At 35.7% G+C, this 15,685-nt stretch overlaps 1 protein-coding gene across 3 annotated transcripts in view; it reads left to right on the forward strand.

Moving 5' to 3' along the window:
* The window catches only part of Rp2 (RP2 activator of ARL3 GTPase), a 37,780-nt gene that overhangs the window by 10,640 nt on the left and 11,455 nt on the right, over positions 1-15,685 (forward strand). For all 3 annotated transcript variants that reach the window (XM_031344466.1, XM_031344407.1, XM_031344350.1), the window contains exons 2-3: positions 1,697-2,362; positions 3,346-3,460. In XM_031344466.1, the coding sequence (XP_031200326.1) occupies positions 1,697-2,362; positions 3,346-3,460 (781 nt within the window). The remainder of the gene's footprint in view (positions 1-1,696; positions 2,363-3,345; positions 3,461-15,685) is intronic.

Below are 15,685 nucleotides of genomic sequence, written 5' to 3' on the forward strand. Positions count from 1 at the left end.
GTTGGCACACAAAACCAGCCAGTACAACATGCTTATATGTTACTTTGTATATAGACAAATATACGTACTATATAGAAACCGGTTTCTAGTACAGTTTTGCATGTTAATATTTATACTCATAAGCAGTTAAAATAGTTTCAATAGAGTTATATTTTCAGCTGTTTTTAAACTGTCAGACTTGCCTTTTTAAATCTCTCTCTCTCTCCCTCTCTCTTTTCTCTCTCTCTCTGTGTGTGTGTGTGTATGTGGTGTGCATGTGTGTGTTGGAGATATATGCTGATGATCAGACTCAGAGCCTCAGGCATACTGAATACACTCCACCATTGAGTTTTCTGACTATATTTTGATTAGCACAGTTAGAATAAAAAAAATGTGACATTATAGATACTATTATTTAAAAGATTATGTGATGCATAGTTTATAATATGTAATAGGATGGCAAAATTTGAAAAATTACACCGGATGAATAGCTCAGTCAATGTCTGATTAAAATTTGTAGATGTAAGTACCAACATATCAAGGCTTTTGTGTCTTTAGATTCTTTCATTGTCTGTGGTGTATGAAAATCTCAGGATTTAGAAACTTAGACCCAAATATTATTTTGTAGTAGGGTAAAGAAATATATTCAATTTAAGATTGTTTTTTAAAAAATAGAAGTTTTTTCTTTTCTGTTGGTTATTTTATTTATTTTCATTTCAAATGTTATCCCCCTTCCTCGTTTCCCCTCCACAACCCCCCATCCCCTCCACCTTCCCCTCCCTCTATGAGGGTACTCCCCCACTTGCTCCAAACAGAAGTTTTAAGATTGAAGCACAAGGAAAAGCAAATCACCAGAAAGCTGAATTAGTATGTATCTATATTTTTAATGTTTAATTTTCAGTTACAGGGATGGATCCAAGGCCATGTACATTCTAAACATGCACTTTAAAACTGAACTATATCCTAGCCTGAATTAGTATGTCCTGATTAGGATAGATGCAGAGGATATAAGCTTTAATTTCCTAGCATTGTTTTTTGCAGTTGTATCTGAAACAGACTCTTGTTCTGTAGCCCTTGCTGGACTCGAATGCCTATCTTGTAATCTTCCTGCCTCAGCTTCCCAAGTGCAGGGATTGCAGGTATGTACCCCATGCCTAGCTTACACATCAACTTCCATTAGAATATTTATTTTAAAAAATATATTCTTAGACGGACGGTGGTAGTACATGCCTTTAATCCCAGCACTTGGGAGGCAGAGGCAGGTGGATTTCTGAGTTCAAGGCCAGCCTGGTCTACAGAGTGAGTTCCAGGACAGCCAGGGCTACACAGAGAAACCCTGTCTCGAAAAAACAAAACAAGAAAAAAATGGAAAAATAAAAGCCCTTAAAGTTATCTAACAGGCTTTGTGTATATGTGTGACTTACTATTCCTAGTTGCCTCAAAAAAGCATACTTACAGTTGAAATGGTTGAAACAGGGTCCAAACAATAGACATAGCACTCGGTGAATGTGTCCCTGAACTTTGGTTTCTTTCCTGATTTCCTCCCTCATTCTTTTCATTTACTTTAGACAAACAAACAAAAAGCTTCCTATTCAATGAGACCAAGGAACTTAAGTTTTAGCATTAACAACTAACTGTACTGGCATCCTATAGGTACTTACTTAGTTTTGGTGAATAATGTTAAAAATACTCAAGGTAATGTGTTTTGTTTCTGCAGGTTGATCCAAAAGATTACATGTTTAGTGGACTGAAGGATGAAACAGTAGGTCGCTTACCTGGAAAAGTGGCAGGACAGCAATTTGTCATTCAAGACTGTGAGAACTGTAACATCTATATTTTTGATCACTCAGCTACTATTACCATTGATGACTGCACTAACTGTGTAATTTTTCTGGGACCAGTGAAAGGCAGTGTTTTTTTCCGAAATTGTAGAGATTGCAAATGCACATTGGCTTGCCAACAATTTCGTGTGAGGGACTGTAGAAAGTTGGACGTCTTTTTGTGCTGTGCTACTCAACCCATTATTGAATCTTCCACAAACATCAAGTTTGGCTGTTTTCAATGGTACTACCCTGAATTAGCAGCCCAATTCAAAGATGCAGGCCTCAGTATCTTCAATAACATATGGAGTCATATTCATGATTTTACACCTGTGTCAGGAGAGCTCAACTGGAGCCTTCTCCCAGAAAATGCTGTGGTTCAAGACTATGTTCCTATTCCAGCAACTGAAGAATTCAAAGCTGTGCGAATTTCCACAGAAGCCAATAGAAGCATTGTTCCTGTATCTCGGGGTCAGAGACAGAAGTACAGTGATGAATCATGTCTTGTGGTATTATTTGCTGATGATTATACAACTGCAAATGCCAGGAAACTAATTGATGAGGTAAGGAGAAAGAGAAGAGAAGTAGACATAGATAGGACCATGCTACTTTGGAGACTTTCTGGGTTTTCTTGTTTTCAAATTTATTATTAGAAATACTGGCAACCCTCAAGTTAGTTCCCCCAACTCCTTGCTTCCACAGGCTTGCCTTAGAAGCAGATCACTTGCATCTCAAAATCTTTCTCCTCGTTCAAATCAGTAAGCATTCGTTAGCACCAATTATATTTGGGTCATGCTGTTACCATATTTCATTCATTCTATGATGCATGTTTGTTTTCCACATCTTTGCTTGCATACTTTGTAATTAGTTGCAACTTAGAAATAATCGAACATAGTTGATGCTGAAAATGAAGGCATACAGATACAATTTTCTGCCTCAAGAACTGTCATTCTTCATCATAAACATCTACACACACTCACAATAGTACTGCATATTGAAGCATGGCCGTTTCTAATGACTTACTGAGGAAATTTCTTTGCAGTTTTAATTGATCGTAAATGACACTTTACTTGAATTAAAATAGCTATATGACCTCGGACAGGTTTCTTAACCATGAGAGGATATATATACATATATATATGTATATGTATGCATCCATAAAGTTTAGAAAACTTCATGTATATAGTTAATGCCTCCATAAGTGTAGTCTTGTATTCTTGCACTATTGCTATACAAATTGATATGATGGCTTTTAAGCTTAACATTAGATAATTTTTCCACCTTATTATAACATCTTTATTACATTTAACAAATTATATTGATTGTAATGAACTATGGTGTTTTTCATTGAATATTTGCTGTATCATTAAATTAAGTTTCTGTATAGTACTGGTAATAAAGTATACCAGAGTCTAAATTAGTCAAAACCAAACCAAAACTCAGAATGCTGTGTTGTATTTCATACAGAAAAATGTTGAAATAGCAAAACCTTGTTTTTATACCAGAAGTTCATTTTAAAGTCTAAATGAAATTTTATTCTCCACAGATGGTTGGTAAAGGCTTTTCCCTAGTGCAGACAAAGGAAATGTCAATGAAAACTGAAGACGCTCAAAGGGTTTTCCAGGAAAAGGCATCAGACTTTTTACTTCTTCTAAACAAAGGTATTTTCTGTGGTTATTTTCCTGACTGACCATCTTAACATTTTCTCTTCCTTCTATGTTACCTTCTCTTCCTCTTTTGTTTTTTCTCAATACCTAAGAAACCCTATATAACCCACTTTCTTCCTGTTCTGTGTTTAGTACTTAAACCAGTCACTTTTCTACATTATTTTAGTTTTATTTTATTACTGTTGTATTGTTTGTATTGTTGCAAAGCGCTTGATAAAGATGTGCTTTGGCCATACTGAAAATGAAGTAAGAACTACAAAGTCAATATTTTCTGTTTTTGTATAACTAACTTCTCATGAAAAAGTAGAAATTTTTTAGTAAGTGAATGCAACTAGTAAATTTCAGCTGTTAAAGAAATGTACATACGAGAGGAGCTGGAGTGTATACCTTGCTGAAGGGCTGCTGTTTGTCTATATTTTCTTAAAGATGTATTGACTCTGGAGGCCAAAGTATTATCTATCTGTTGGGAGTAGGGACATTTTTTGCTCAAGGCTCCAAGCTGATATGAATAACAATATGCAGTGCTAATTAGGTAAACCCTACAGACATGGCACATCTGCATGTGTGTTTCTTTATGTATAAATAAATTAAAATGAACTCTAAAATTGTATATAAAAAACATTGGAGGACTATTGGGATAATTTTAATCAGTAATGCTGTGTGTAATTGGGCTATTAAATTTTAGTTACAGTTATTATAGTAGTGGAAGGACTTACTCCAATCTAGTGCTTGAGTCTACCTCAGAGTATATTTTGACATAGAACATTCAAATGAAATCTTGAAAATGAACCTTGAAACTCTTTTTAACTTTCAGAAATGAAATTGAGCGATAAGTCTAACAGATCCTAAAGTGTGAGGATCAGTGTTGAAGTCAGTAATCTGAATCAAGGGTTATGTATTTGTATTGTAGAATTACTTCAACCTAAACTGTATTAAATAATATGATGTTTCATATGGAAATAGTAAAATGCTACCAAAAGTAGAACAAAAATCAGTGAGCAGATGTTATAAGAATTTCAGGAAACAGGGCTGTGGTGGCGCATGCCTTTAATCCCAGCACTTGGGAGGCAGAGGCTGGTTGATTTTCTGAGTTCAAGACCAGCCTGGTCTACAGAGTGAGTTCCAGGACAGCCAGGGCTATTCAGAGAAACCCTGTCTAGAAAAACCAAACCAAACAAAACAAAAAAGAATTTCAGGAAGTAAATGTCATACAAACAAGTCTTTAAAAGGAGAGATGCCTACAGGAAGTACTCAAAAGACTGATCTACGTAGTCATATCAAGTCAAAAGAGCCAGATTGAAGGAGTTTGCATTGGTAAGATTTGGGGACAATTTGACCATAGAAAAGAATAATGGGAGTTGGGAGTATACTTGGTGGTAAAACTGCTTGCTTAGTGTGTTTGGGGACTTGGATTCTATTTCTAATAATAATAAGTAAACCTCACAAAAGCATAATGAAGGTAACACAACAACAGAAATAAATGCACCTCTGAAAAAGGTGAGGGCTGAGTGAAGTGGTGCATATCTGTACTCTGTGCTTGGGAGGGAGAGCAAGAGGTATTTGGGAGTTCAAGGCTCAGCCATGGTTCAGGGCCAGGTTTGACTGCTTAACACTGTTTTACAGAAGAGTGGAGGGGAGCATTAGGATTACAGGCTACTTCTTACCTTCTGTCTCCTGCCTCTTTTGTTTTTGCTTGTTCTCTTCTTTTTCAAATCTGGAGACAGGGATTTTTTTTTTTTTTTATATCATTGTGATGAGTGAACCAAGATAGGAAAGAAAGTAAGTTCAATGACACCATAAGGAAACAATGAACCAAGTCCAAAATACAAGACATCCTATGGGATAACAAGCTAGGTTTCTTCAGATGAGGGAACAAAAAGATGAGGGAATTCTTTTGAATTAAAATAATCCAAAAAGATGTAACAGTGGATGCAACAAGGTGAGCCTTGATTGGCTATGGGAATAATATGGAACACACTATATAGGTAGATTTTAAACTAGGAGTTTGAAGATGATAGTTGCTTTATTTCCTTAGGTATAAAATCGTATTGTGGTTAGGTAGGCTATGAGTACTGAGTATCATTGTATCAGCAAAGCAAAAATAAAGCATGGGTGTGTAGGGGCCAGAAAAATGACTCAGTGAGTAAAAGCCACCAAGCTTGATGACCTGAGTTCAGCTCCTGGGTCCCACATGGAAGAAGGAGAGAACTGAGTTCCACAAGTTGTCCTCTGACTTCCATAAGCATGCCTTGTTGTGAGTGCCTACACACACCCACATCTACAAAAATAAATAAACAAATAAATGTAATAAATGTAAAATAATGGAAAGTTCTTTGGCCAAAATTTGACTCTTAGTAACTATAGTAAAGGTAAGATGGATTTTTTTTTCTTTTTCGTTTTTTTGTGACCAGATTTCTCTGCGTAGCCCTGGCTGTCCTGGAACATTGACCTAGCTAGCCTTGAATGATAAGATGAATATGTATGTTGTTCTTTCTGTGTCTTTAGAATGTGTGATTTTTTTTTCAAAGTAAGAATTGGGAGAGTTGGAGTAATGGCTCAGTGGTTAAGAAAAGTGGCTGTTCTTCCAGAGGACCCAGGTTCTAGTTTCATGTGGTTTGTGACAATTGGCTATAATTTCAGTTCCCACTTCTGTCCTCAGACCCTACATGGTCCACAGGCATACATGTAGGCAAAATACCCATACACACAGATAATAAATAAAATAAAGCCTTTTTAAAAAAATTCACCATTTTATTCTCAAAACCCCCAAAATTTTTGAGAAAAATCCAAGCTGCCCAGTAGTGACTTCGTATGGAACAGCAAGCAGACTCAGTGCTAATATTCCAAAAGGTTGAACTGGGCCGTCTTTTAAAGTGACCAATAATCATTTTCAGGCAGGATTTCTCAACTATGGCATCATTGACATCTTAAGTCAGATAATTTTTTGTCCTGGGTAAGGCTGGCATGTGTGTGGTAAATGCTGAACAGAACTCTGGCTCCTGTCTACTAGATACTAATTTCTTCAGTTGTAGTAACAACAACAAAGTGTTTTTAGACATTGCCTGATGTCCTTTAAGGAACAGAATTGCTGTCAGTTGAAAGCCATTTTTTAAAATTGTAGGCTTAGTCTTGAAATTTTACTTTTATTGTAATTCATGGCTGAATCTAAACTAGTGTTTAATTACAATTATCTAGTTTTAGTTAATAAATATTACGATTTGAGTATTAATAAGAGAAGCTGTTGTGCATTCTAAGACTTCCAACCCTGACTAATCCTCAAAACTCTCTAGAATGTTTTTAAAATACAAATTTCCAACTACTGTCTCAAAAGGAGTGATTCAGAATTCTTTCTGATATGGCCTTGGAATGAACATTTTTGGTAGTTTCTCAGACAGTAGGAGGATCTTGTTTACCTTTTTGTTTTAGAGGTTTCTTTTATTGAACACACACAGTAGATGAGCATTAGTAGAGGGCCATCAGACAGCATGGTGCTTTCTAGGCCACTGCAGGTTTTGTGGTTTAGTCTAAATGAGATTTAGACATTTGTATGCTTTTTATTTTTAATAAAATTTTAGAATAATTTCAAATTTACAGAAAATTTGCAAAGACAATATTCTGTATGCCCTTTACCCAGGTCTCCAAATGTTAACATAGCCAATGCAAATTTGTCAAAACCAAGAAATTCACCTTGGTAAAATGTTAACTCATATATTTTCATTTCACCAGATTTTTTACTGTGCCAGTTTCAGTTCCAGAGTTCAGTTCCAGATCTCACATTGGCTTTAGTTGCTGTGTTTCCTTCATTTCCCCAACTCTGTCACAGTTGTCAACCTTCTCTTGTTTTTCACAGTCTGAAACTTTGAAACATTTCCAGTTAGTTTGAAGAATATTGTTCTGTTGGGGATTATCAGCTGTTTTCTCAGGTTAGACAGTGTTATTGGTCTTGTAGAAGAGGCAAAGTACCCCTCTTCCCATCACAGCCTCAGCTTGGCATGAGATGGTATCTACTGTGATTATTTATCTTGTATGGGTGAGGGCAGGGCACATTTGTGCTACAGGATGAATGTAGAAGCCAGAGGGTAACTGTGGGAGTTGAATATTTACTACCACGTGCGTCCCAGGGATCAAACTCAGGTTGTTGGGAGGCTTGTACTCTCAAGTTCCTATCAGTCTAGAGATTTATATTTGGTTTGGTAACTTGAACTTTTTTCAGCTTTATTGATATATAATTACCAGATATTACATTTTAAAGCATATGATGTAGTGATCTGACATATGGATATATGTCATGTATTATAAATGATTACTGTAAACTGTTAAGTTATATAATTACTTTCAAATTTTTGTATAAAAATCTTTTATTGTATGTATGTATGTATGTATGTATGTATGTATGTATGTTTGTATGTATGTATATGGGTACATTGCCATAGCACATCTATAGAAATCAGAGGTCAGAGACAACTCTATGAAGTCAGTTTTCCATTTCTACCTTTACTGGGTTCTGGATACTGAACTCAGGTTCCAGGCTTGTGCAACAAACCTTACCCACTGAGCCATCGTGATGGCCCTTTTGTGGGAAGAACCTTTGAAGTGTCATCATAGCAATTTTCCACTATGCAATATGGTATTACTAGCTATAGTCACCACTGCTGTACATCAAATCTTAAGAATTTATCTTTATGTATGTGTCCGGGGAGTGGTTCTGCTGGGGATTGAACACCATGCATTCTAGGCAGAAGATAGCTCAAGCTATACATGCAGCCCCAACTTTCTAACCATATAACTGTAAGTCTACATGGCTTAACCAGCATCTTGCAGTTGTCTCTAGGCCCTGGGATCCCACCATGTTGTTTTATGTGGATTCAAAAATTTAAGACTCCACATATAACTGAAATTATACAGTACTTTTATCTATTTTACTCACCCATGTCATTGCAGATGGCAAAATTTTTTAAAGGCAAAATAGATGTGTGTGTGTGTATGTGTGTGTGTGTGTGTGTTGTGTGTGTGTGTGTGAGAGAGAGAGACAGAGACACAGACAGAGAGACAGAGACAGAGAGAACTTTTTTGAGACAAAGTCTTACTGTGTAACCTCAGATGACCTGAAACTCACAGAAATCTGCCTGCCTTTGTTCTCCAAGTGCTGGGATTAAAGGCCAACAAGAGTGAGCTCTACTGTACATTTTTTTTTTTTTTTGTTTTTTTCGAGGGTTTTTCTGTGTAGCCTGCCTGTGTAGCCTTGGCTGTCCTGGAACTCACTCTGTAGACCAGGTTGTCCTCAGAACTCAGAAATCCGCCTGCCTCTGCCTTTGCCTCTGCCAAGCTCTGGGATTAAAGGTGTGTATCACCACCGCCCGGCTCCTACTGTATTTTTTTATCCACTCAAATATATACCTAGAAGTTGGATTTCTGGATTATATGATAGTTCTATTTTCAAATTTTTGAGTATTTTTCTAATGACTATAACAATTTACATTCCCACAAGGGTTTTTCTTGCTCTACATCCTTAGCAACATATTTCTCTTTGTTGTTAGAGCCCCCCTAACATGTATGAGAAGTTCATATCTTATTGTACATTTGATTTGCATATTCTTGATTAACAACATTTGGTAATTTTTCATGTGTTGCTTCTTATTGATACTTAAAAAGAAGTGCTTTGCATTTCAGTTTCCTTTTCAATTCCATTAGGTTTGTGTTCTTATATTATTTCCTTACTTTTACTAACATTAGTGAAACATTTCCTTACTTTCACTAACATGATTTATTCTTTCTTTAGTTTCTTGTTTTTTGAGACAGGGCTTTTTCTAGTTTCTTAAAGTTTGAGTATAAGTTACAGATATTAGTATGATTAGACATTGAAAACTTAACAGCTAACAGCATGCTTGAGTGAAGTGTATATGCATACATGTTCTCATGAAACACAGGGCAGCTTTCCTCACTTAGGTACAATGCACACAATGTTTGGGGGCCATGTCAACACCAAAATCCATAAGAATTTCCAAAATGTGAAAAATAAGGCACAATTGAGACAGCATAAAGGATGTTTGCTTATATATGAGGAATAAAACAAGAAGGCTGAGCCTCACTCGGCTGGGAATATGCACAGCAAGTGGATTTGAGAACAGCTGCAAAAGCAGAGCAGGTAGTGATGGGTAGAGCTTGATTGGAGGAGCTTTCAGAAGAACTTTTAACAGGTAGACAAATGAGGAGCTACTGTATATGTATTTGATATTGATTTTCTTCCTATAAGTATGACTTTAGCTGTATCTTGAAACATTTCAACACATTTTGTTTTCATATTCATTCAGTTCAAGATTTGACAAAATACAATCCATAGCCTGCTTTAGAAAATGAAGTTTTATAGGAGTATGAACATAAGCATTCTTTTGTCTATTCTGCTGATTTTGTGCTACAACCAAGGAGTTGTTTACTGGCAGGCAATGTATAGTCCACAAAGCCTAAATTATTTTTTATCTGATTCTTTATAGAGAAAATACCTTGACATTTAATTTAGTGAAAATTTTGAAGCCAGTATAGTGGCACATACTTGAGACAAGAGGATCATGAGTTTTAGACTAGTGTGGGTTATATATGAGTTCAAGATCAGATTGGGGTAGTATGTCTCAAAATATGATATCTCAAAAACGGAAGAGGAGGAGGAAGGAGGGAGAGAGCGAGGGAGGGGGGAAAGGAGGTGGAAGAAGAGGAGGAGGAGGAGGGAAGAAGGAAGAGGAGGAGAAAGAAGGAAAGAAGGAAGGAAGAAAGAATTGGGGGCTAACATTGTTTTCTACAGTAAATTAAATCTGTTGTATGACATGGGCTATGGTCTATTTTGTTTAGATTTTATGCTCATTTGATAATGTAAATTCTCTTTGCTTGGTAGGATGTTATAGAAATAACTACTATGTCAACTTAGTTGATAATAATATGCAAGTAAGTCATCTCTCTCCTTTTTGCCTATTTATTTCATACATTAATGAGAGAACTGTTGATGTCTACAGGTGTCATGAGGATTTGTGACATTTCTTTTTTCTAATCTTTGAGGCTTACCTGTGTATATTTTGAAAGTCTGTTAATTGCATATGCATTTAGGATTGTTACATCTTGGAGAATCTTTATTATATAATAGTACCCTTTATTTCTGATTATCTTCTTTGCTCTAAAATTTATTTTATCTAAAATTAATAAGGTTACTTATTTGTTATATTTATATATAATATATTTCTTATTAAATATATATAATTAAGGTAAATTTTTTTAGAGCATATAGTTCTTTTATGCTTTTTAGTCCACTCTGACAGTCGTTAACTGTTGTCTTTAGAACATTCATATCAAAGTAGATTATTGATAAAGTTGGACTAAAGTCTATCATCTTGCTAGTGTTTCTATTACATTTTTGTTAACTCTATAAATGTAATTGAGCATTTTTATAATTCCACTTAACCTTCTATTGACTTGTTGGTTGTACATGTTTTTCTAAAACTTTATTTCACAGAAGTAAATTACAATTTAGATAATTTGCATCCAACTTCACTCATAGTCTAAGAACCTGCAAGCATATTTTTAGATCTCCCCTCCCATCTTCTGTCCTTTATCATTTCTCTTATGTTTATTTTGATGCATTGTAATAACGATTGGTAATGTTTTTGCTTTGAATTCTCATGCATTTTTACAGCAATATAAAATAGGAAAAATGGAGATCATATTTAACTGGAGGTTTTAGAACAGAGGAATTGCATGGTCCTTTTAAAATGCAATTATTATTACTCTGATTGTTGTAGGGGGCAAGCAGAGAGACCACATAGGCTACTGCTCTGATCTGATTAACGCATGATAATGGTTTGTTAATGACAGCCAGAAAGCCTAGATTTAAACCTATTGAAGAGTATTTAAATATGAAGTTTACATTGAAATGCTAAAACATGACCAGTATCCTTGTTGACCTCATACTTTACTTTGAAATAATCACAGAAATTTTAGTAAGCATCATTAGGCAAAAGGGCTAATTAAGCAATACATTGTCAATATCATAGTTTTCTTAAATTTAGGATTATCCTGGTATAAAATGATATACTTACATATCTGTTTTATTGGTATTACTGTCTTAGAAAATTATTAAGCTACTTATTGGAAGTTCACCATATTCTAGTAAAGAATATTAACCAATATACCTGCTTGGTTAGTTCTCTCTGAATTCTAGATTGTATTGTCTTTGTAGAAAACAGTAACTGTTAGCAATAAATGTCTGACTTAAAAGGGAGAGAAACTAGGGACACATCTTAGTGGTAGAATGTTTGCCATCAACCCCAGGACTCTGGGTTCAATCTCCAACACCAAAAAAGGAAGGAAGGAAGGAAGACAAAGAAAAAGGAAGAAGAAGAAAAAGAAGAAAAATATTATCTTCTGTAAATTTTTAAACATACTACTTTTACTCAAAATAGAATTTGGGCTAGACAGATGTCTCAGAGGTTAATAGCACTCATTGTTCTTGCAAAGGACTGGAGTTTGGGTCCCAGCACTCACCACACATTACTCCAGCTCCAGAGGATCTGGCTCCCTCACCTCACATACGTACATGCAGACAAAGGATTCATTAAAATAAAATAAATCTCCCACTTTCATTAACTTTTTGTCAGTTTTAAAGCGTCTTGCCAGATATGGTGGCTCGTGCTTGTAATCCCAGCACTTGGAAGATTGCCACAAAGTTCAGAGCAACCTGGGTTCCATAGTAAGTTCCAGTCTAGCCTGGGTTAAAGGCTTAACACTGTCCTAAAAACAACAACAACAAACTTTGTTTTGTTTTGTTTTGTTTTTCAAGACAGGGTTTCTCTGTGTAGTCCTGGCTGTCCTGGAACTCACTCTGTAGACCAGACTGGCCTCGAACTCAGAAATCTGCCTGCCTCGGCCTCCCAAGTGCTGGGATGCGTGTGCTACCACCGCCCAGCTAACAATAAACTTTTAACCTTTAACCTCCCATTTCACTAAGATGTTCTAATCATATGTTATTTTGTCTTGACTTTTCATTCCCAAACATTTATGTATCTCAAATAAAGCAAAGTTTAAAACATGCTTTCTTGAGTAACCACACTTTATTTTTACATCTAACAGTTAATGGTAGTTCCTTAAAGATCCTTTCATACTCATGCAAATTATCTCCATTGTCAAATTCTTTATGTCCTTTTATAGCTAATTTTATCCAGGTCTAAAAATGGACCCACTTGTTGTAATTTGTTGTTTTATATCTTGTAGGTCTTAATTTTAAAAACAAGCGTTTTCCCCTCTTTTTTGTTTCATGCCTCTGTGAATGAAGTTTGGTCAGTTGCCCTGTAGTGTTTATGGGATTAAATCAAAACCTTGTTTACACTTAGATTTATTTTTTGACAAGAATACCTCATAGGTGGCAGTACCTCTTGTTGCTTTAAATGCAAGTGCCCACAATGTTTGATTAGGATTTTTTATCATGCTAAGAGTCATCAGCAGATTTGGGTGGCAATGACTTTTTCAATATGAATGAAATGAATAGGATGTCAAGACCGTAGGAGTTTTGCCTGAACCAATTGTTTTAATAGGGGTTGCAAAATGACCACTTTCTGGTTATATCACCACCTCTACATTTATTAGCAGATGTTAAGAGAACATCTTGTACATCAGCACTGTTTGGTTGACTTGAAATGTGCTCATAACCAGAAAAAAAAGAGGAAAAGTAAGCATCAATTTTCAGAGTACTGAATTGGTACCCTAGCAACCCTCAGTAATGTCCAGTGAGTTTTATTCCTTTTTGTCTAAATACCATTATGAACTCAAGGACTTTTATATAGTCAGTGTGTTTTAATAAGCTGTAATTATTCCTTCTGATTTCATCATGTCTCATATCCTTTTAATACACTGTATTGCCCTTGGATAATTTCAGTGCTTTCAACTCAATAAGATATTTCACCTAAGTTTGATGGTAGAGACAGAGGCAGATGATCTCTGTTAGTTGATGCCAGCTTGGTCCACCAAGTTTAGGCCAGCCAGTGCTAAATAGTAAGTTTTTTTCTTTTCAAAAAGAAAAACAGTGAAAGAAAAACAACAACAACAAAGTAGACAATAATGTAACAAAGTACATTACAAAGTTTTACAGTTTCCAAACGTGTTCACAAGTTTTCCATTGCTATAAAAATAACTGAAACAATCAACTTAATAAAAAGGAAGGTTTTATTTTGACTTACAGTTTTTGGAGCTTTCAGTCTGTGACTCATTGGGCTTGTTAAAGGGCTTTTCGTAGCACAGTACACCATGATGGGAACACATCAGGAAAAAGCCCATTCCCCCTGTACCTTAAACAAAAGGAAGAAGGGATGAGGCTCCACAATGCTCTTTGTGAATAGCCCCTAATGATATAAAAATCTCCCACTCTGTACCTTCTCTTTGTTTCTGCTATGTTTGTTTCTGCTACTTTCCAACACTAGTTTCCAGTACTTTGGGCTGGGTACTAAGCTTTTAGCACACAGAATAAAATCTAAACTTTTTTTTAAAGATTTATTTATTTATTATAATTATATTATATATATTATATTATATTATATTATATATTATTGTTATATAAGTACTGTAGCTTTACTTCTGACACAGCCGAAGAAGGAGTCAGATCTCATCATGGATGGTTGTGAGCCACCATGTGGTTGCTGGGAATTGAACTCAGGACCTTCGGAAGAGCAGTCAGTGCTCTTAACCTCTGAGCCATCTCTCCAGCCCCCAAATCTAAACTGTTATACCAGCTCAGCCAGTATATGACTTAGTAAATTTTTTTTCTTTTATAATACTTTTCTTCTGAAAGTTTTGGTTTCTTACCATATTGTTTTAATACAATGTTTTTATAGATAACTGCAACTTTTACTACGAGTAAGATTAATGAAACTTTAAAATTCCCTTCTATCTTTTTGTACTTAGGCCATATTCCACTGAGGGTATACAAACAAAACATTGCCTTCTAAGCTTGCTTAGACTAGGTCTTTGTATGGCCATATCACTAACTTGATAGATTCATTTATTTTAGTTTGCTTTTAAGTTTTAGAACTGCTTTTTTCCACATTTACATTTGACTTTGAGATGCTGACATGCTTTCCAATGTCAAGTTATATAAAATAGTGCATTGAGAGAATTTTTACCTGCATACATGCTACCATACTTTGATCCCTTCATTCTTTCTTTCAATAGGTAAATATTTGGGGGTGGGTCTTTTGATATTTACCTTTTTACATTTTTCTGAACAGGTTGTTGTGGCTTAGAATAGGTTTTCTAGCATAAAAACTGTTTCCTAAAAAGCTACCTTTAGACTTATTGCCTCTTGGATGGTTTCATTTGATACCCTCATCTCCTTTTTAAAAAAGATTTATTTATTTATTTTATGTGAGTACACTGTAGCTGTACAGATGGTTTTGAGCCTTCCTGTGGTTGTTGGGAATTGAGTTTTAGGACCTCTGCTTGCTCCAGTCAACCCTGAGCCATCTCACCAGCCCCATACCCTCTTCTTATCACTCACTTCTGAAGTGTCTTTTTTAATTGAAAAGCTAAAAATTGTTGACTTACAGTTCCTCCTCCCAAACCACAAACTGGGTAGTAAACTAAATCTCTAGGTAGCATATTCAAAGCTGAGAAGATTAATTAAGAAAAAAAATGCAAAACAAGGCCTCAGATCCAATTAAGAGAGCCCAGCTGCACATGAGCTTACAGCAGCATAAGAGAATGGAAGACATCCACATGGTTAACTTCAAGTTGCCTTGTTCCAGTTTCCAATTCATGAACAAATATCATGTTTTGTTAATTCTATTCCAGCATACTTCTCCTAAGTTGTTTTATTTACAATGCCAATTTTGAAGGGCTCACTGAAGTTAAGTGGACAACGAACTAGAGGCAGAAATCACTTTACAGAAAGAGGGAAAGTCCAAAATGCCACTTTCCACAGAGAACCCATAGTTCAGTTTTATTCAGAGTATTGGGGGAAAAGGAAACTTCTGTTCATAGAAGAAACTCAGCCACAGGTCTGATCTGGACTGGAACTACACATGCAGTGAGGACAAGGCTGTGTTTGAATATTAACAATTATAAACAGCAGTGCAACTAGCATTTGGAACAACCCTTCTACTGTTACAGTGGCAGGCACAGCAGTTCACTTCTCTTCACACCACTGGTTCTCTTTGCGTACCTGGGCCTCTCCTCTTCAGTAAAGTCAAA

This window comes from Mastomys coucha, chromosome X (assembly GCF_008632895.1).
Source record: "Mastomys coucha isolate ucsf_1 chromosome X, UCSF_Mcou_1, whole genome shotgun sequence".
Taxonomy (NCBI): domain Eukaryota; kingdom Metazoa; phylum Chordata; class Mammalia; order Rodentia; family Muridae; genus Mastomys; species Mastomys coucha.